This window comes from Muntiacus reevesi, chromosome 8 (assembly GCF_963930625.1).
Source record: "Muntiacus reevesi chromosome 8, mMunRee1.1, whole genome shotgun sequence".
Taxonomy (NCBI): Eukaryota; Metazoa; Chordata; class Mammalia; order Artiodactyla; family Cervidae; genus Muntiacus; species Muntiacus reevesi.
In genome coordinates, this window is record NC_089256.1 from 50,065,784 (window position 1) to 50,086,609 (window position 20,826).

The 20,826-nt window shown below is 32.4% G+C and overlaps 1 protein-coding gene and 1 non-coding gene across 8 annotated transcripts in view; both read right to left on the bottom strand.

The window, feature by feature from the left end:
- Positions 1 to 20,826, bottom strand: part of DLG1 (discs large MAGUK scaffold protein 1) — a 260,484-nt gene that overhangs the window by 14,817 nt on the left and 224,841 nt on the right. For 3 of the 7 annotated variants that reach the window (XM_065943579.1, XM_065943582.1, XM_065943578.1), the window contains 5 exons: positions 18,074 to 18,173; positions 10,467 to 10,508; positions 8,252 to 8,302; positions 7,007 to 7,108; positions 2,358 to 2,530 (listed from right to left, as the gene is read on the bottom strand). In XM_065943579.1, the coding sequence (XP_065799651.1) occupies positions 2,358 to 2,530; positions 7,007 to 7,108; positions 8,252 to 8,302; positions 10,467 to 10,508; positions 18,074 to 18,173 (468 nt within the window). Of the gene's footprint in view, positions 1 to 2,357; positions 2,531 to 7,006; positions 7,109 to 8,251; positions 8,303 to 10,466; positions 10,509 to 17,354; positions 17,389 to 18,073; positions 18,174 to 20,826 lie in introns of all 7 variants that reach the window. The other 4 variants (XM_065943584.1, XM_065943581.1, XM_065943583.1 and 1 more) reach the window with 2 other exon arrangements.
- On the bottom strand, positions 1,995 to 2,119 carry LOC136173906 (small nucleolar RNA ACA64). The gene has a single exon (XR_010664369.1). It is a non-coding gene; the product is annotated as a small nucleolar RNA ACA64 (small nucleolar RNA).

Consider the following 20,826-nt stretch of genomic DNA (forward strand, 5'->3'; position numbering starts at 1 on the left):
ATTTGTTTTATAAAAAGAATGCTCTTGAATGGTATTTACAGAGCTTTAGGATGATCTAACCTTTCAAGATTTGTTAAAATTCCCCCATGAAGTTGTCTGGACCTGATGCTTTTTGTGGGATTGTTCCTTGATAACTTGGCTCTATTTCTTCTAAAGACTTTTTCTTCTGTAACTCTTTTCATCCCTAATAGGTCAATTTTGATAAACTGTATTTTTCCATGAAATTATCCATCTCAACCAAGTTTTGAATTTTATTTATATAAAGATATTCAGTGTATGATTTCATACTATTTCAAGTGGCTCAGTGGTAAAGAATCCACCTGCCAACGCAGGAGATGCAAGAGACATGGATTTGATTTCTGGGTTGGGAAGATCTCCCTGGAGTAGGAAAGGGCAACCCACAATACTGTATAAGTACAATATTATAGAAGTTTCTGGTATAAAACATAGTATAAGTACAATATTATAGAAGTTTCTGGTATAAAACATAGTATAAGTACAATATTATAGAAGTTTCTGGTATAAAACATAGTGATTCATACATTTTAAAGGTTATATTCTTTTTATAGTTATTATATTCCTTGTGCTGTACTGTATCTCCTCATAGTTTATTTTATACCTATGCCTGTTTTTAAGTTAATGAAAACATAAAATACATTTATAAAAACACAAAATATGTACCAATAAACTATGTAGGCTGTTTTATGTTAATTAAAGTTTATATAGTGTCTTCCTGTATACATCTTTTACAACGTCATTGACTTACAATTTTGAGATTTATTAATGTGGCTACACACAGTTAGTGGATATTCTAGTTTATTCACTTTAGCTGCTGCATCCTACTGCATGAATAAGGAATTATTCATTCTCCTTTGCTGAGTCTAATTTTTCACTACTGTAAAGTTCTACTATGCATATCATTACACATACTTAGATATCAAAACCTTTACTTAGATATCAAAAAATAGAATTTCTGAGTCACAGGTTTTATGCATTTATTTGGTATTGCCAAATTATTCTCAAATGAAGTTCTATTAATTTTACCCCCATTAACAATATCTAATAGGATTTTCTATTTTCCCAAATTCCTGCCATCACCGAACATGTCCATTTTTATGATTTTTAAAACTAATTAGAATTAGCTCTAATTATTAGTTCAAATTAATTAGTTCTAATTAAGAATTAATCAAACCTCTTATTAGAAAAAAGAGCACTAAGAGATGGAAAACTGAGATGCTGAATTACTGCAGTATTTCTTGTAAATATCTCATGACTAAATCTTAAAACTACTATATAGTTTTGAAGGTATAAAATAATTTGTTGATGTTTATTCTCTAGGCCCCAAAACTATTTAAGTCAAGCAGCACACCTGGAACACACTGTTTTGACTTTACCATTAGACTGCTTTAACCCAAGGTCAATATATCATCAGACTGCTTTCAAAAAATCTGTTGCTGTTACAGTGTTATTGAGAATTTTCCACACTGTCTTTTATTAAATGACCATTCAGGGGAAATTTTTGTCTAGTCTCAGTACCAGGAGCAACTCACACTTATTTTGAACATCTGGTTCATTTTTACTGATGGACATTGCTGATGTTAGCTTCTTAATTATGCTAGATGTTGGAAAGCTACTGCTAAACAAAAGGTCAATCTCTAGCAAATGCACAGGACCTCAAAATAATCACACCCCCTCTTTGAGAGGGGGCTTCCTAAGTGGCTCAGTGGTAAAGAATCCACCTGTGAATGCAGGAGTTTCAGGAGATGCAAGTTTGATTCCTGCGTCAGGAAGATTCCTTGGAGGAAGAAATGGGCGCCCACTCCAGTATTCTTACCTAGAAAAATTCCACAGTCAGAGGAACCAGGTGGGCTGCTGTCCATAGGGTCGCAAAGAGTCGGACATGACTGAGCAGACATGACACAGGCCTCTTAAGAGAGACTTATGTTATCATTTCTATTCTTATTTTCCTTGTTGATCTTTTTTTTTTTTTTTTTGTATGTCAGGGCCTGGGTTTCACCTCCCCACACAGAGGAGTGGGCAGTGAGCTAAGGCCACTGGTGGCTCTGGGTGCCAAATCTCACCTGTGGCCATGGCCAAAGTCAAGTGATTTTCAACCAATGTTGACTGCTGATCTTTTTAATCTACTTTATCTTACATATTTTTCTAAAATTAACCTAGAAGTTAATATTTAGTTGAAAAAATTTATAACATTGCTTAAACTAATCAATACCGCAACATGCACCTACATTTTCTTTTTCAAAAACATGAATTAAAGTTTCCATCTCATCATTCTTTCATACTGCTGCCAAAGGTGTATCTGATTAGAAACTTCATTTTGAGATAACTTTGTTACTTACCTTTTCTGCTACTTCTCGCACAGACTGAACACTTGTTCCATAAAGATGGTTATTATACTGGCCGGCTTCAATGAATTTATGTTCCTGGATATCTTTTTCCATTTGCTCTCTTGAAGTCACAAAATGATAATCTCTTCCATCCACCTCATAATCTCGTTTTGGTCTAGTTGTATCTTTAATAGAAAAGAACTTGAAGTGTTTAATATCAAAAGGCACAAGAAATCCATTTGCTACTTGAAGAACTGTTTTGTAAAGTTCAATATAACAAGAGATTGAAAGTGATAATAATATGAAGGATGGAGGAATAACTAATAAAGTAAATATAAACCACTAAAAAACAGTAATGTGTTAGTTACCACATCACTCTACTTAGCCCCCCAAATTGTATACAATTATTTTATATTGTTAGATTAATTATGCTTCCATTATGGATTGTGATTATAATTATCTTTTATTTTTTGTCTGATTATTGACTGTTAAGATTGATAAACACCTTTTACTATTGTGATTATGTAACTATTATTCACTTAATACCACTGTATTATGACTGGTCAACAGAGAATAACAGAATTCCATATCACTAAAACTACCATTTAACAGAAAACCATGTAATTACTTTTTAAAATCCAGATGGATATTGGAATTTTCTGAAAAATACAAATGCTCAGGTATTGATTTTTTCCTACAAGGCTCCAGATGTGCTTTTAACAAGCATCCATGTTTAAAGACAATTGGACTATACGATGATTTTTTACTTCTATCTAGTTTGTTCACTTTTTCTATTTCATATTTGTATTCATATTCATATCCCATTTCATTTAGTTTGTTTTTCAATTTTTCCATGTCTTTTCTTGTTGTTCTTCTTTCTCAAGACTTTATCTAGTAGAAAAGCTTTTGTACATACACACACACATATATATAAATAATATGGTACATATATTAGAAAACTTGCGAATTTTTGCCTAGCTAAAAAATTTATGACATTTTAATTCCACTTGTGTGACTTAGTATGATTAAGAATGCTAGATTTCTAATTTATATGATCTCAAATTTTGACATAATTCCATGTATTTTGGCATGTATATTACTGCTAAAAGACTAAAAGTTTATTATCTTAGTGATTTAAAAAAAAAATTTGAATGAGACTTGAAACTTCTAATCCAATTCTGAGAAGAAATACTATGTTGTAAAAACACACACACACACAAAAACCCCAGGAAATAAACAGTATACAGTGATACAGTATTATTAACTAAAGTGCAGATTTTGTTCATAATTTCACAAGATTTTATGCTAATGTCCGTTAAATAATGGATCTTATTCAAAGTTCCACATTGTATTTAGTTGCATTGAGCAGCTTTAGCTGCATGCAACAAATTCTGGTAACATTTTTATTCTGTTACAAATATTTTCTAACTTTCCTTGTTATGGCTTCTTAGATACACCCATCATTTAAAAGTGGACAACTTCCAAATACATCAAATTTTTAAAGTATCTTTAAAAAAATTTATTGGAGTATATAGTTCCTATTTAAAATTTTGCGTTAGTTTCTGCTGTATAGAAAGGTGACTCGGTTATATATATATCCACTCTGTAGATTCTTTACCCATATAGGTCATTATACAGTACTGCATAGAATTCCTTGTGCTACACAGTAGGTCCTTATTAGTTATCTATTTTTCTTATATAGTAGTATATATCTGCTGTAATTGGTATTTTGTTCTGTAATTGGTATTTCTCAGCCATTTGCCTACCATTTACTCCTATGGTCCTATGACGTATCTTCTAAAAATTAATGAGCAATATTTTGAGGCAAGGTTTCACACTTAACTGTAACGTAACAGTTTATGCCAGCACATGCTCTAGATCTGGAGGATGGTGATACATTTGATAGGAGACAGTATTCAGATTGGGCTTCCCTGGTGGCTCAATGGTAAAGAATCTGCCTGAAAGGCAGGAGACCCAGGTTTGGTCCCTAATTGGAGAAGATCCCCTGGAGAAAGGCTTGGCAACCCACGCCAGTATTCTTGCCTAGAGAATCCCATGGACAGAGAGCCTGGCAGGCTGCAGTCCATAGTGTCGCACAAAGCTGCACACGACTGAAGTGACTAAGAAAGTTGCATGTATCTGCTAATCCTAAACTCCTAATTAATCCTTCCCCATCTCTTTTCCCTTTGGTAACTATAGATTTGTTTTTATGTCTGTGAGCCTGCTTCCATTCTGTAAACAGATTCATTTGTATAATTTTTTTTTTTATGTTCTACATATAAGCAGTATCATACATTGGTTTTTCTTTGTATGCCTTAAAACTCAGTATGACAATCTCTAGGTCTATTCATGTCACTGCAAATGGCATTATTTCACTCTTTTTATGGCAGGGTAATACTCCATTGTATATATGTACCACATCTTAGAAGAATGATTTTTTCCTATTAAATGATAGTCTTAGTGATACAGAATTCTATTATTTTCTGTTGACCAATCATGATACAATGGTATTAATAGTTACATAATCGTGACAGTAAAAGATGTTAATCAGTTTTCACAATCGATAACCAGACAATAAAAAAAGATAATTACAATTGCAAGCCATAATGGAAACCTGTTTAACCTAACAAAATAAAATAATTACATACAATTTGGGGGGTTAAGTAGAGTGATGTGGTTAGTCGAAGTGCATACATGCACATGTTCTCATCTGCCCAGCCAGTCTATGTCTTTTGGTTGGTTCACTTAATCCATTTAGAGTTAAGGTAATTGTCCATATGTACGATTCTATTACCATTTTCTTAATTGTTCTGGATTTATTTTTTGTAGGTCTTGTCCTTGTCTTGGGTTTCCTGCCTAGAGAAGTTCCTTTAGTATTTGTCGTAAAGCTGGATTTGGTGCTGAATTTTCTTAACTTTTGCTTGTCTGGAAAGCTTGCATCGTCTCAATCTTTGCCTCCATTCTTTTCCTGAGATCCTAGATCATCTCCAGTATCATTATTCTGAATTCTTTTTCTGGAAGGTTGCAAGGTTGCCTATCCACCACTTCATTCAGTTGTTTTTCTGGGGTTTTAATTTGTCCCTTCATCTGGGACAAAACCCTCTGCCTTTTCATCCTGGTTAACTTTCTGTGATGTGGTTTTGTTTCTAGCTGCTGTGGAATTGTAGCTCTTCTTGCTTCTTCTGTCTGCCCTCTGGTGAATGAGGCTAAGAGGCTTGTACAGGCTTCCTGATGGAAGGGACTGGTGGTGGGAAAAACTGAGTCTTGCTCTGGTGGGCAGGGCTGTGCTCAGTAAAACTTCAATCCAATTATCTACGGATGGGTGGGGCTGTGCTCCCTCTCTATTAGTTGTTTGACTTAAGCCCTGGGGTTTATAGGTTCTATGGGTTATTGGCAACTTTCCAAGAGGACTTACACCAAAGGGCCCCTCTAGGACTGCTGCTGCCAGTGCCTCTGTCCCTGTGGCAAGCCATTGCTGACCCACACCTCCACAGGAGACCCTCCAACACTAGCAGGTAGGCTTGGTTCAGTCTCCTGCAGAGTCAGGAGACTCCTTTCCCCTGGGTCTTGGTGTGTACAAGATTTTGTTTGTGTCCTCCAAGAGTGCAGTCTCTGTTTCCCCTAGTCCTGTAATCAAATCCCACTGGTCTTCAAAGTCAGACTGCTTGGGGATTCCCAGTCCCTCTGCTGGATCTGCAGGCTGCAAAGCCTGACAGGAGGCTCAGAATCTTCACAACGGTAGGAGAAGTTCTTTGGTACTATTGTTCTCTAGATTGTGGGTCAGCCACCTACCAGGTATGGGATTTGATTTTATTGTGTTTGCACCTCTCCTATCATCTTGTTGTAGCTTCTTCTTTGTCTTTGGACATGGAATATCTTTTTTTGGTGGGTTCCAGTGTCCTTCAGTCAATGGTTGTTCAACAGCTAGTTGTAATTTTGGTGCTCTTGCAGGAGGAGATGAGCACATGTACTTCTACTTAACTATCTTTGATATTAATTTCTCACTTAAATGTTTCTTCTCTACAATCACCCTCTGTGTTTTTTCAGTCTTCTAACATTATTGAGGCTTTTAATGGCTAGGTCAAAGATATCTATTGGTAAATGTCACATTACACTTGAAAATATGTGGTTTATTTTCAAATATCTTTTGATGTTGATTTTTAACATAATTCCACAGTGGTAAGAGAACATACTCTGTATGATTTCAGTTTCATTAGACCACAAATTTTTTCTGCACCTGTTTTATGTCCCTGGATATGTTCCAGTGTCTCCTAGTTTATAGTCTATGGGAACTTCAGTAGAATTTGTTTCCCACTATAGTGTGAAACTGTATACATCTTAATAATGTTGAATTGGTTATAGTGCTTTTGAGGTCTACTACATCCTTCTACTTTTCTGTATATTTATTATATTTATTTTTGAGAGTTGGATATTGAAACTCCAACTAAAAATCTTAATTTATCTAGTAAAAAAATAATTGTAATATAATAGTGAAACTATATATAACTTTGTTCTGTATTTACCAAGTCTCCTATAAATGCGTTTCATACTTTCATAATTTAAAAAATAAAAAAGAGGAAAAAAAAGGTAATGCTTACTTTGACCACAGAGTGACAAAATGTTAAGAACACTAATTAAGAATTTTTATGTGAGTTACTCACGAGGAACACACGATCCAAATTTGTCAGGAAATTCTGAGATCAGGTCATCATTTATCCTGTCTTTCATAGGTCCCAATATGATCACTGGTCGAGTATAATTAACTATAAAAATAAACTGCATGTTAAAAGGAATAAACACTCAACAAACATCTATGTATTTTATTTTACTAGAAAACAAAAGTATCTTTAACTTATAAAGAATTTCCTTTTTTTCTTTCTCTACCAATGATGCTCAACTTGATAGTTTCCAAACATTTATTAAAATCTTAAACTTCAATCTGTTTGAAGTCATAGTTAGTGTTACTCAGCTCTCAGTGTTAGTGTCACTCAGCTCTGTGTGACTCTTTGTGACCACATTGACTATAGCCTGCAGGCTCCTCTGTCCATGCAATTCTCCAGGTAAGAATACTGGAGTGGGCAGCCGTTCCCTTCTCCAGGGGATCTTCTTGACCTGGGGATCAAACCCGAATCTTCTGCATTGCAGACAGATTCTTTACCATCTGAGCCACTATAGGGAAGCCCTGTTTGAAGTCATATACTTAGATAAATTTAACCAAGTTAAACCCAGTATTTTAGCAGATAATGTTTCTATACATTGCTAACATCATCTCATTACAAATGAGAAAACACAGTACAGTGTTTTACTGATCCTTTCTGAAGCAATAACAGAAAGGAAGCAGATCAAAAGGCAAAAAAGAAACATGGTATAATCAGAGTAGTCATCTGGAATGATGATCTAATAGAAGTGTAAACACTGGATTGGAAGGGATCATGTTGGAAGTAGGGAGACTGGCAGTGAAAATCAGACTTAACATTTGGTAGGAGGGATGAAAGAAGGTTATAAATAAGAAAGACATGATAAGAATAAATAGGGCCTAGAAACTGATTGGACAAGGGAGATGAAGAGCAGAGAAAGATCAAAGATGATTCCAAGATTTTGAACAAGGGTTATTAGAAAGATAGTGATACTATTATGGACACTGGAAAGAAGCTGCTTAAGAAATAAAACACCAATATAAAATGACTAGATTTTAATAATCTATGGGTTAAATCATGTTTCATAAAATATACACAGTAAAAGTCTATATATAGACACACATAGTAAGAAAAAACAATACGATTCTAACAAAATGTTTTTTTAAGGTATTCCTTAAAAATGTTTTTTTAAGATATGAGTTGAGTTAGACTGATTTTCCAAATTATGTTTTTCTATAAGACAGTAAAATATAAACAGACTTCACAAACCTTCTTGTTGATTCACTGGTTCATAAGATAAGACATATTCTTCTTGACCACCTATTAAAAAGTTAAAATACAGGTAAGAAAATCTATAAAGATAACTATACTAATTTAATTCTTTAATAGAACATATAAAATACTAGAATTTTCCTGAGAAAATCAGTGAAGACAAAAAAATGTACTTTATAAATTAATTATGGCAAGATTTAGGGAAAAAATGAAAAACTAGAGTCACAAAGACTGGTATATATAAAAACAAACTATAAATGTGCTATTAATAACTAACTTTCTGTTATTGTGTGTTTTACAGATTAAATCTTCACTTGGGATGTCAAGCATAAGCTATTAATTTTTTACTGAGAATCTAAACTCTTAAATATTTTAAAGCTAATACTTTAACGAGTAGTCCTACATTTATGCATATTAAATAAGTTAGTGTTATTAATATGCTGTATTTTTGGTCTTACCAGGTATAACATTTAATGTTGCATATACATTTTATAATTACAACTATTTTCTAACCAAAAAATTTTAATGCAAAGGTCAAATTAGTATTACTATTTCATTGATGAAAAAAATTCACTGATTACTATAATTGTTCAATTTTTAAAAAAATAACATTTTGAGTTAAAAAAAGTTTTAGATAAAATTAAATTCTTCTTTTTCAACAAAATGCATCACATAGATAGTAAAGGAGAAATAATATATTTTGCTTTGATCTTAAAAGCACTTTCCACAAGTTAAATTCTCTAAGTTAAAGGATTAGAGCATATGAATATCCTACACAGAAAAGTCTACACATTATACCTCTGCTCAACGAAAATAAAAAGTTGAAAACTTCATTTTTCAATACACAAACACACATACACACACACATGTAGAAAACAAATTAGGAAGAATTGTTAGATTCAAGTGGTTCAATGAAATCAACCAGTATTTGGAGAATGTATTTAAAGGTATTTTCCGTGATGATTATGACTCTATAACAATCTTTACACTAAATGTGTTTATATTACATGTATGCAGCTATAAATCTTTTAAATTCTTACACTGGTATAAATATTCTCTCCTGCTTTAAAAGTATATTTTGTTGTTTTAAAATTTATTATATCAGAGAGAGATATATATATGTATATATATATACAAGTTGCTTTTAAAAGTACTGTATGCAAATTTTACATGTTATCAGAAACATGCAATTTGAATTTTCCACACCTAATAATACATGCAAATGGTGAGACAGACAGTATATACTTTCATTACCTCTTTTTAGTCTAGAAAGCTTCACAACTATTCTCTGGTGAGTTCATATTGATATAAGTTAATAAAATGCTAAAATGTGAGAAATCACACTACCACACCAAAAAAAAAATCATTAAGCAACTATTATGAATAAAAAATAACCAATCAAATGAATGAGGGTTAAAAGTATATATTGTCAACACAAAAAATATTAGACTGATATTAACAGGATGGACCTTTGGAGCAGCCATACTCATCTGTAATCAAGATTACTTTCATATTAGACAGCAGTAAAAAAAAAAAAAGGTCAGAAAAGCAATTTTAATTTTTAAGGTGTTACAACTGACAATATTCATGTACTCTTCCCACCTCCCACGTCCAAATGTGTTTTAAAATTTCACACGCTTATATACATCACTTAATAGTATAATACCAAGACTATAACAAAAGAACCAAGAATTAAATTAGTATTACTGTTTGAATAATAGTTGAAAATTTTCCCTTTGTCATTTCTTATGTTCACCAAAATCTGGCAATACATAGTATCTTGACACACATCAGTATTGCTGACACAAAATAAAAAAGGAAATAAAGCTAATTATAATTTAGCATTATTGAAAAATATTTTAATGCCTACGTTAGAAACAGAATTACTAAACTAAAATGCAAAACACAAGCTTATCCCTATTTAGCTAGATATTTACTTCTTATAAAAGATACAAATACACATACACATATTGTGTATATGAACAGCAGTTTTGTTAAAATGAATTTTTGTATTTTATGAAAACTTTGGAAATTAACTTCTGTACATACAGCATGACTTTACCAATAAAGTAAAGAATTTTACTTGGCTTTCCCTGACTTTTAAAATAGTAAGCACCTAATTTTCACTTTTCAGAATACATCACTAAGGGAAAACCCCCCACAGGATATATTACTGGAGATAACAAAAGAACAAATAACTTAAAACACTTACGGTAACTACTTTCGCTATCGCTGGCATTAGAAGTTACATGTTCTGAAATTGCAGGACAATGGAAAAAATAAAGAAAACACAGAGTCATGAGTTTAAAAAAAGCAAATTATCAAAATAAACACAAGGTGACAACAAAATGTTGAGATATAAACCACAGATATCCAAAGAGTTCTTAAAAACATTTCTGATTTTCTTTGAAAAGTTTATTTCAAATAAATGAATATGAACTATCAAGGAAAAAAATCTGTAAGCAAGGACAATGCTTCATTTTCTGTTCAACAGTTTATGAACAAAATCTTATTATGAATGGCAAGTAGATCCTAAATTAGTCCAACTGTCAACATAAAAATCCCAATGAGAAAATGTCACTGACACCATTTACTTCAGGTCATGATACAGTAATGACTAACAAAGGAGACCAGTTATATCTGAGAAAACAGATGTCCATTATAAGGAAGTGGAATCTTAAGAAATAAATGGGAAAAAAATGACCCTCCTTTTAGTTTAGTTTCTTTCTTGTTCCTGAAGAGAAATGAAAATCCACATCTGAGATCATACAGATAAAGTATTCTGGATACCACAGATTTCCTGATGCTCTAAAAAAGGTCAAATGAACAGAATTCTAGAAGGTGGGATTTTATTTTAAAGTAGACTAGTATTTCTGAGAAACTGCTTTGGTAAAACTGATAACAGCTGTTTTGTAAAACAAAAAGATGATAAACACACCCATATGCCTGGCCCCTCCCTTCAAGGTGACCCCATTTCATAACCTGATTGTTCAGTAACACCCAGCACTCTTCTCATGCAAATACAATCTCTAGTGTTGTCTTAGTAAGTGTTCTCCTTTGAATAAAAAGGAATTTTATCTATAAAAACTAAAATAACAAAAATTTCCATGGAAGAGAAGTAAATCTAAATTTCATATCGTCAGGTAAAGGAAACAAAAATTAAAGGATAAGGAAAAAGTTTGGGGAGAAATATATGCTGTACCATACCAACTACAGTCTCCTAAAAACAAGGAGCACTACTGAGAAGTTTAGAGAATGGCAAAACTTAGTGTTAGTGCAGTTCTTGAATTGCTGTCACCGTGAAAAATAAGTCTATTATTCTAACTTGCAAAGACAAGATACAACTTTCTTAATCATTGCTATGTATATTTTATATAAAGGAGGAACATTAAAAATTATAAGACTGAATAATATATAAACATTTTTTTTTTTTAAACATTTTTAAATGGTGGTTTTTTAAAGTTTATATTTGAAAATTTCTTCTCATGTTATCACACAAATGTCAAAACAATAATTTTAAACTGTTGTATAATATTCTATTGGACTGTTAAATCATGACTTATCTTACTATTTATTTTGCTTTAAATTGTTTTTCATAGACATCAATAATTCATTATTATGAATGTGTTCATTTATGTGGCTTTCACCTTTTGTCCTATTTCCTTAAAATTCATTCCCAAGAGTAGGAATGCCACATAGAAGAAATAAAAAGTTCTTAAATTTATACTATGATTGGAATTACACCCTGAAATTTCTAATATATAAAAGAAAGAAATGTTAGTTACTGCACTTGAGTGAGTGGAAGGGGAGAGTAAATCAAAGTACAGAAGAAACAAATTAACCATGAGTTGACAATTAGAGAAGGTGGATAAATGAATGCTTGTGGGGTTTATTATTCCTCTACTATTGAATATATCTGACATGTTATATACATATATACAAAGTTGAAGCTACTACATTCTCTTTTCTGGGGATTTCTCTTACTTATCTTGCATTCTTTAAAATTACCAATAGTTATAAAAGTAATGAAATTCAAATTCTTTCAAGTATGCTTTAAATAACTCCTCTACAGTAAAATCTTGCTACTTAAAGCATTGCCCTTGGAATAGCATCATCACCACTGGCTGGGAGCTCATTAAACAGGTAAAATGCTCTTTCTCTGATAATTAAAAATAATCTTTTTCAAGGTATTTTATCAAAGAAAATACTCAAATATCCAATAAACATATAAAAAGTGTTCAAGCTTATTACTTATCAGGGAAATGCAAATTAAAACCACAACAGCTGACTATGTGGGAGAGGTGAGTGTGGGATGATATGAGAGAATAGCATTGAAACATGTATATTAATTACCATATGTAAAATAGATGACCAGTGCAAGTTTGATGCAAGAAGCAGGCAGGGCACTCAAATCTGGTGCTCTGGGACAACTCAGAGGGATGGGTTGGGAAGGGAGGTGGGAGGTGGGTTCAGGATGGGGGGATACCTGTACACCCATGGCTGATTCATGTTGATGTATGGCTAAAACCACCACAATATTGTAAAGTAATTAGCCTCCAATTAAAATAAATTAATTTAAAAAAAAAACCACCACAAAAGGTATCTCTATCATCCACCAGAATGACCAAAAGTGAAAAAACAAAAACAAAAGGTTATGTCAAGTGTAGAGAAAGATATGTAGCCACTGGAACTCACATACTACTGGAGGTGGGGTAAATTGATATACCCACTTTGGAAAATTACTTGGCACTATCTACTAAAGCCTATCATATTTATATATCTGTGACTCAACAATTCATTGCCTAGGTTTTTTCCCAACAGAAAGACATATATTCATACTAAAAGACATGTAAAGGAATATTCAGATTTGTAAATAAACATATATATTTAGGGCTATTTTGAATGGTATTCCTTTGACTATTCCTTTTAGTTTAGTTTAGCCACTCGGTCGTGTCCCACTCTTTGCGACCCCATGGATTCTAGACTACCAGGCTCCTCTGTCCATGGGATTTTCCAGGCAAGAGTACTACCAGCCTGGTTGGACTTCCCTGGTGGTTCAGACGGTAAAGTGTCTGCCTACAATGTGAGAGACCCAGGTTTGATCCCTGGGTCAGGAAGATCCTCTGGAGAAGGAAATAGCAACCCACTCCAGTACTCTTGCCTGGAAAATCCCGTGGACGGAGGAGCCTGGTAGTCTACAATCCATGGGGTGGCAGAGTCGGACACGAATGAGCAGCTAAACTAAAAGGAATATCAAAGGAACACCATTCAAAATAACCTTAAATATATATGTTTATTTACAAATCTGAGACAATATATGTAGTTTCATAGTTTACTTTCTTTACTTATATTGTGAGCATTTTCCACATCATTATGCTTTAATATGATTTTCAATGGTTATAAAATATTATACTGTATAACATGTCATTCTTTATCAACTTCCCAGATGTAAGGCATTTTAGGCATTTCAATTTTGAGGGGCTGTAATTTCTAAAGATTAATGAAACACTCTGATATATAAACCTATGTCTCCACCTCTGATTACATCCTCAGGGTAAATTCTCTGAAGAGGAATTAGTAGGTCAAAAGATATGCTTTTCCAAAAATGCTGTACTAACTTACACTCCTAAAAGTATGTTAAAAGCAGTCATTTCAGAGAACCATGTCCATCACTGAATACCCCTTTAAAAGAAAAGTTTGCTAAGCTGATGGGTAAAACATATCATTTTATTAATTATTAGGGCTGTTAAACATTTTTATATGTTTATTTAATTGGCTTATCTTCTGAGCACTCTTCTTGTATCATTTGTCCAGTTTTTCAATGAACAGTTAGTTTCTTACTTGATTTGTCAGAAATCTATGTGTTAAGAATATTATCCTTTTGACATAAGATAGTATAAATAGTAAACAGCATAAACAGTACAGTAAAACTCTTAAAGTTTTAATTTTGTTTATAATGTTTTATGATCACAGCCATTTCTAATCTCTCTAATCAAGTCTCACCTTTCTTCTAGTCAAACATTTCTTCTTGAGACTATGTGTTTTCCCTTTGTTCTCCCTAAATACTACACATCATCAGTCTCAAAGAATACTACTACTCTTACACTTACTTTTTTGTTTTTTTTTTACTCTCACATATTCTTCACACAAATGAAAATAAGTCTGGCTTTGGCATCTAAGAGCTCTGTACCATTCTACTTACATAAGTCTTTAAGACAGAAAAAGAAGGGATGTAACAGGAAACCTATGTGCCTAACTGTAGAAGTTTCTGAGGTGTTCTACAAAATGGAAAGCTATAAAAATAAACTGTATACAAAACACAGGTACAAATCATGTCTGAAATTGTATGCTATAATTTCATTTCTGAGCACCTTATATAACCACTACTGAACTACACACACTTTTTACTCTCTTCTAAAGGAATCTTACTCAGTTTTTTTCCTCTTGAATTTTTTCAAAATTGCCTTCTTAAAGCATAAAAGCTACACAGATTGCTATTTCTGGCTTTTTTACAAGCTATGATGATTTAGTTGCATCCTCCCAGATTTGCATCATATTCTAATTAGTTCTGTTAGTCAAAATTAGGTTTTGAAAGACAATTTCTCTTATTGTTTCCTCTGTCAGCAGGGTAAATCAATAATTAGATTTTCTTCTTTGTACAATCACTGAATTCTCCTCTATGAAGAGTATTTTAGGGTATTTTGTTTCTCTCTGTGTTCTTTAATTAAATACCCTATTTTTTCAAAGGTTGTGTGAAATTACATGCAGATGTCCATCTTTCTTGCTACTCAGTGTTATTCCACAGCTCTTCAATAGGTTTATCTGGAATAATTTGTCCTTATGTTCTCAATCCTTTCAGAGTCCTGTTCCAACGAAGCTTAGTGAATACCAACAAGAAGTCACACTTACTTTCTTGTATTAAAACTGCACAGAATTTTGCTTAGTTTATTCCTTGTATCCTGAACTTTATTGTCTGGTTGCTAAGTTGTATCTGACTCTTTGCGACTCCATGGACTGTAGTCCCTCAGGCTCCTCTGTCCATTGGATTTCCCAGGGAAAAATACTGGAGTGGGTTGCCATTTCCCTCTCCAGGGGATCTTCTCGACCCAGGGGTTGAACCCACATCTCCTATACTGGCAGGTGGATTGTTTATACTACTGAGCCACCAGAGAAGCCTATCCTGAACTTTAAGATGTAGATAACTGAGGTATTAAATAACACTCTTGACCCACCCTTCTTCCTGGTATTTTCTATTGTCTAATAATTAGCATCCTGTCAGCTCCTAGTAATGTTTTATGTGATAAAACATTTTATGTGATAAAACATTTTATGTTTTATATGTGTGATATCACATTTTATGTGATAAAACATTTTCCAGTTTTAGAATTTTACTGATTTTTTTTCTGTCTCCATCAACCTTTTCAAAATAAAATCTTTTTGATGTGATCAAGTCACCAGGTAAAAACATTCTTTCAGTTCCTGTCAGATGAAGCACAGAAACCTATCATTCAAGGAATCTTAAGTCACAACCAGAAAATAAACCAATGACATGGGTAATCAGTTATCATTTCTCATTTGTTTCTTTTTCCAAGTCCCACACCTCAATTAAAATGAGAGATGAAAATACGATGTCGTCAAGGTATAGTTATCTATTATAAAAAAATCAATATGGGAACCAAATTCTTTGTTTAGTTCCTTTTTCCATGAGCTTTCCATAGGTCTCTGATGACTCAACAGATAACAGAAATCTGTGGGATCATTTGATGATCTATAGCACTGCATGACCATTCTCAAAATAAATTCTATAGCATTAAAGATCTGTGGAAGTATTTTCCAGTTTCTGAAGATTTTCACCGATAGTTTTTCCCAAAGGAAAGAGATTTAAAAAAGGTGCCACTTGTGATAGTAAATTTGTGACTCTTGCCAGATCCTAAAAAGGCAAATGCATAAATAGCAAAGTGTGTGTAACAGAAATAATTACATATAAAGCATACTGCTTTCAATCTAATATAAACCTTTAATTATTAAAAGTTGAAATAAAAGTACCTACAGTTAAGCTTAAACGTCCAATACAAAGTTAGCATTAATCAAGAAAAAAAATCTATGAAATTTAAAGTTTATTAACTTAGGAAGTTAAATGATATTGGCTAAATCCTTAATGATCAACAAATTATGAAGTTTTCACAATGCTTAATAATGTAAATGGAAACAACTATTTAGAAAAAAACTTTAGCCTAAAAGATTACTTATGAGTTACTGTTACCTAAAATAACTTCGCAGTATTTGGTAAAATTTCACATTTAATCAATTTGAACACATTCACATTTAAAATTGTTGGCGAAAATGACTTATTTCATTCACTCATTCCAATATTTATTGAATGACTCCTACATATCAGACTCTATTCCAAGCCTTACATGGAAATTAAACACTAACTAGGAAATTAAACAGGAACGATGCACACACACACACAACTCCCCCCAAACAGAGATGACATCTTGGTTAAAGAAAAAACAAAGGATAATATTTCTTATAATAATTCTTTTCATAACTTACATCACCATAAAAAAATATATAAAATTTTCCTACCACAGAGACTGCTATTTGAACTTGAGTTCTACAATTTTTTTCTAATATTTAAGGTTTACTGTGTTTTATAGTTTCACATTATAGCAATGCTTTTCTAACAGACTCAAAGTCACTTTAACATGTTTTAACAAAAAAGGTGGGGTGGAATAGAACTGTAAGGAAGATTATATTCTACCTTCTAATAATGAGGGCAGATAGTACTATGTTAAAAAACATTAAAAGTCTTCCTTCAAATTTAAAAAATTCCTAAGAAAGTAATTGCCATAAAAATTACAAAGAGGAAAATATGAGCTGAGAGTTTTTCAAATGATGTGAAAAATGAAAAAAATTAAAGGGCATTATAGATATAAAAATCCCAAGCATATTATTAACATGAAAAATCTAAAAGCAATCTAAACCATACACCTCCTCATGCCAGATAGGCACTACCATGAGTCTCAAAATGTATCTGAAAAAGGTAGGTCTGTAGATGGAGGTAAAAAAGTAACTTGGGAGTATTTTGATCACTTACTCAGGCCTTTTGATCCCATGTCGTCAGGGATCTCCTGTAGAGAGTAGTTTCCAGAGAGCAAGCAATAAAAAGATAATCAAAGAAAATAGTTGTCAGTAATGCATTAAATTGGTGCTACAATAAGAGACAGTTCCAAGACCATTACAGGTGCACGTATCTTACAGAGCATTTCTGTGTATTTCTGAAAGTTTAATTAAGCGAATGGCTAGATATGCTCTACTAAAAGAATGTGAGTTCTATATGAGAAGCTGATTAGGAGAGAAACAAAAATTTTGACTGTTTCTTGCTATTTTAAAAGTAAAATTCAGATTGCCTACATATAATGAAGAAATAGGATAAAAAAGAATGTTTTGAAAAGATCTATTATCAAAGATTGGCAACACTATACCTAGAAATCAATAAGAAGGTTCTGAGGTACTCATGTTTTTGTCTAAAATATTCTTTTGAGATTATGTTGAATGTTTCTTATAAGAACCTTTACATAAAATAATTCTATTTTAAACACAGCTTAAAAATATCATTTACTTTAAGAATTCCTAAGGAGCCAGAAAAAGTTAAGATTGGTATGCAAATTAGTTTATGCTTGTTAAGTCGTCCCTAGTTAAGATAAATAGTAACCTGTTGCAGCTCTTGAAACTGTCTCCATGGTAACAACCAACTGCAGGGCAGTAGGTCCCTCTACATTTATCTTCAGTTGACCACTGGATCCACATACTTACGGTCAGCATCACTTGTTTCCTGCTCACTCTGGTCCTTGTTCTTGTAGAAGGGGAATTTTCGGGAAAAGAGGTTCTTTTTACGCTTGTCATTGAATGACTGCTGAAGAAGAGAAGGAGGGGCAAAACAAAGGGATGTCTACTGTCTGTGTGTACAAAGGCCCAGCCTAGTAGCTCTGTGAAAGCTGACTCTTGTGACCACAGTGTGCAGTTTGTATATGAATTTTGCTTTAATCACATATATAGTAAACTTCTAATTTAGTATTAACTTCTCTAATTCTAACATTTTAACTGAAAGTACTGAAAAATTTAATGAGTATAATTCAGTGATACCCAAAAATAATGAGTAAGTGCTATTTGATTTAAAAAAAAAAAAAAAAAAAAGGAAGAGTAAACCAGATTAGCTACTACTGTAGTCCAAACCAAGTTCACATCTGTTTATATGAATCCATATTCTTTGAGAAGATTTCTAGGTGCTCTATAGCCAAAATTATTTTAGCTATGCAAATATTTTTAATGGTTTACATAATAATCTTAATTTTCCTCTGGCTTTAGCAAATTTTTTCCTTTTCTCTCTCTGTGGCTCCAACAAACTAACAAAAAGCCACTACTAAAAAAGAGAACCAAAAAAATTGAGAAAGTTGCTAGTGTTGAAAATTTAAAACAATCTTTTTTTTAAAAAGAGAATTAAATAAATGCTAAATGTTTTTGTTAGCATTACTAATAAATAGGATTTATTTAGGATAAATAAATAAATTATTTAGGATTTATTTAGCATTTAGGATAACTAAATGCTTATGGCATGAAACACGAAATGGGATGATAACTAAGATGTGTCCATCAAGTACAGAGTCCAGCAAAAGAATTATCGGAGCTATCTAACCAAGGAAGAAGATTCAACTTTCCTGGCCAATTTAAATGCCATCATCACTAATGTATTAGCCTTTCAGCTCTGCCATATTATCTATTTTTCAAGTATACATAAATAAAATGGAACCAGGTTCAATCCACTGGCACCATGTCCTGAATACGGAATAAAAGGTTTGATGCCTGTAATGCCAGAAAGGTAGTTAAAATTCTAGTAGTTTATACATAATTGTTATGACAGCCAATTTGATGGTCCCTTATTGTACAGATGTCTGAAACAGGCTTTTTCCCTCCTTGAATGTCCCATTTGTGCATTCAGAGTTTTAAAAGCATGTAGCACAAAGAAAGATGAGGCTAAAGAGGAACAGCTTCTTTTGTAATTCGTGACAGGCACCCATGTCTTGAAGGAAGTGGCCTTGTGACACCAGGAATTACTATTATTTTTGGAAGTGGGAACAACATAAAGGATAGACATTTGTTTTAATTTTTTTTTAGTTTATTCATGTCATACGATGCCATCAGTATTTTGAAGTATATCAACACCAGACGGTGTTTTTTTGGGGTATGTCTATATTTTCAGTCATGGGATGTCAGGTGATTAAAGTACTGAAATGGATTAAAGTGACTTTAAGCTCAAATTCTATTACTTAAAAAGATTTATTTTGGTAAGAATATTTATGAAAACTTTTATTTTTATCTTTTCATATCCACAGTTCAAAATTATTAAGTTCATAGTCATTAGTCAAGTGGACTGTCTTGATATTAATCTTAAAATATGAAGGCTCTGATAAAGAAAGCAGAAGTTAAAAACTAAGTTGAGGAAAAAATACTGTGGAGAAATATAAGCTTATAGTTTCATAAACTGTCAATAGCATTATTTGAATAAAAATCCTTGCATGAATCCAAATTTTAAAAAACAGAGAAGAAAACAAATTCCTGTAGGAAAAAAATTCCTGGTAATCTAATTTAGGGAAGGACTAAATTTTTTGTTCATGACAATCACTGATTTCAAATTTAGTAATAATTTTAATCCCATCCAATAAAACTGATACATTTTTAATAAAAGGTTATTTACTCCTCTACTGCATATATAGTGGTCAGAGTCAGTTTCACAGCAAACAACCAAAAGAAACTTGAAGTTTAAATAAAATGTTTTGATTTTTGATATCTTTGCAGTTAGCCAAAATGAGATATCATAAAGATATCATAATATAGGACAGAAAGAAATGCTTGTTAGTCAAGAATGTATTAATTGTATTATATCTAACATCCTGCAGGTGAAGAATTTATTAAAAGTGAAAAATAGCACAAGCAAACAGGATGAAAATCTATAGGGAAAATATAAAACTGAAGAAATGTGCTACCTCTAGTTTATTTATATTTTCAATACAAAACAATCTGTTTAGTTACTTATTGTTATTCATGCTATACTGCAAGAGAGATAGTGCAAAAAATATAAGGACTGATAAAACATTATAAATTTACGAATATATATCAAGTATCTAAATATATATATATTTCCATATGTAGTATTTCAAAATAGCTAAATGAATGTTAAAAATGTTAATGAGAATCTGAAGTGTTTTTAAAAACTCTGTACTGGAAATAAAGTCCATAACCTACCACATAAGGACAGGAAAAGAAGAGCTTAAAATGGGAAACGGTATTACAGAGAGATGCAGTTCTGTATCAATGGCAAGCGTATTTTTACCCCACTCAGTACCATGCATACTTTGGGTGCTGTGTTAGAACACAGTGACTGTGTATAAAGTTGGTTATAGTCAACAAACAAGACTAAGATTTAAATATATCGTTAATTCAGTTAACTTCTTACAGTTTGAAAGAAAAGTTACAACATGCAATTTCTTTTTCAAAGCACTGACAATGTA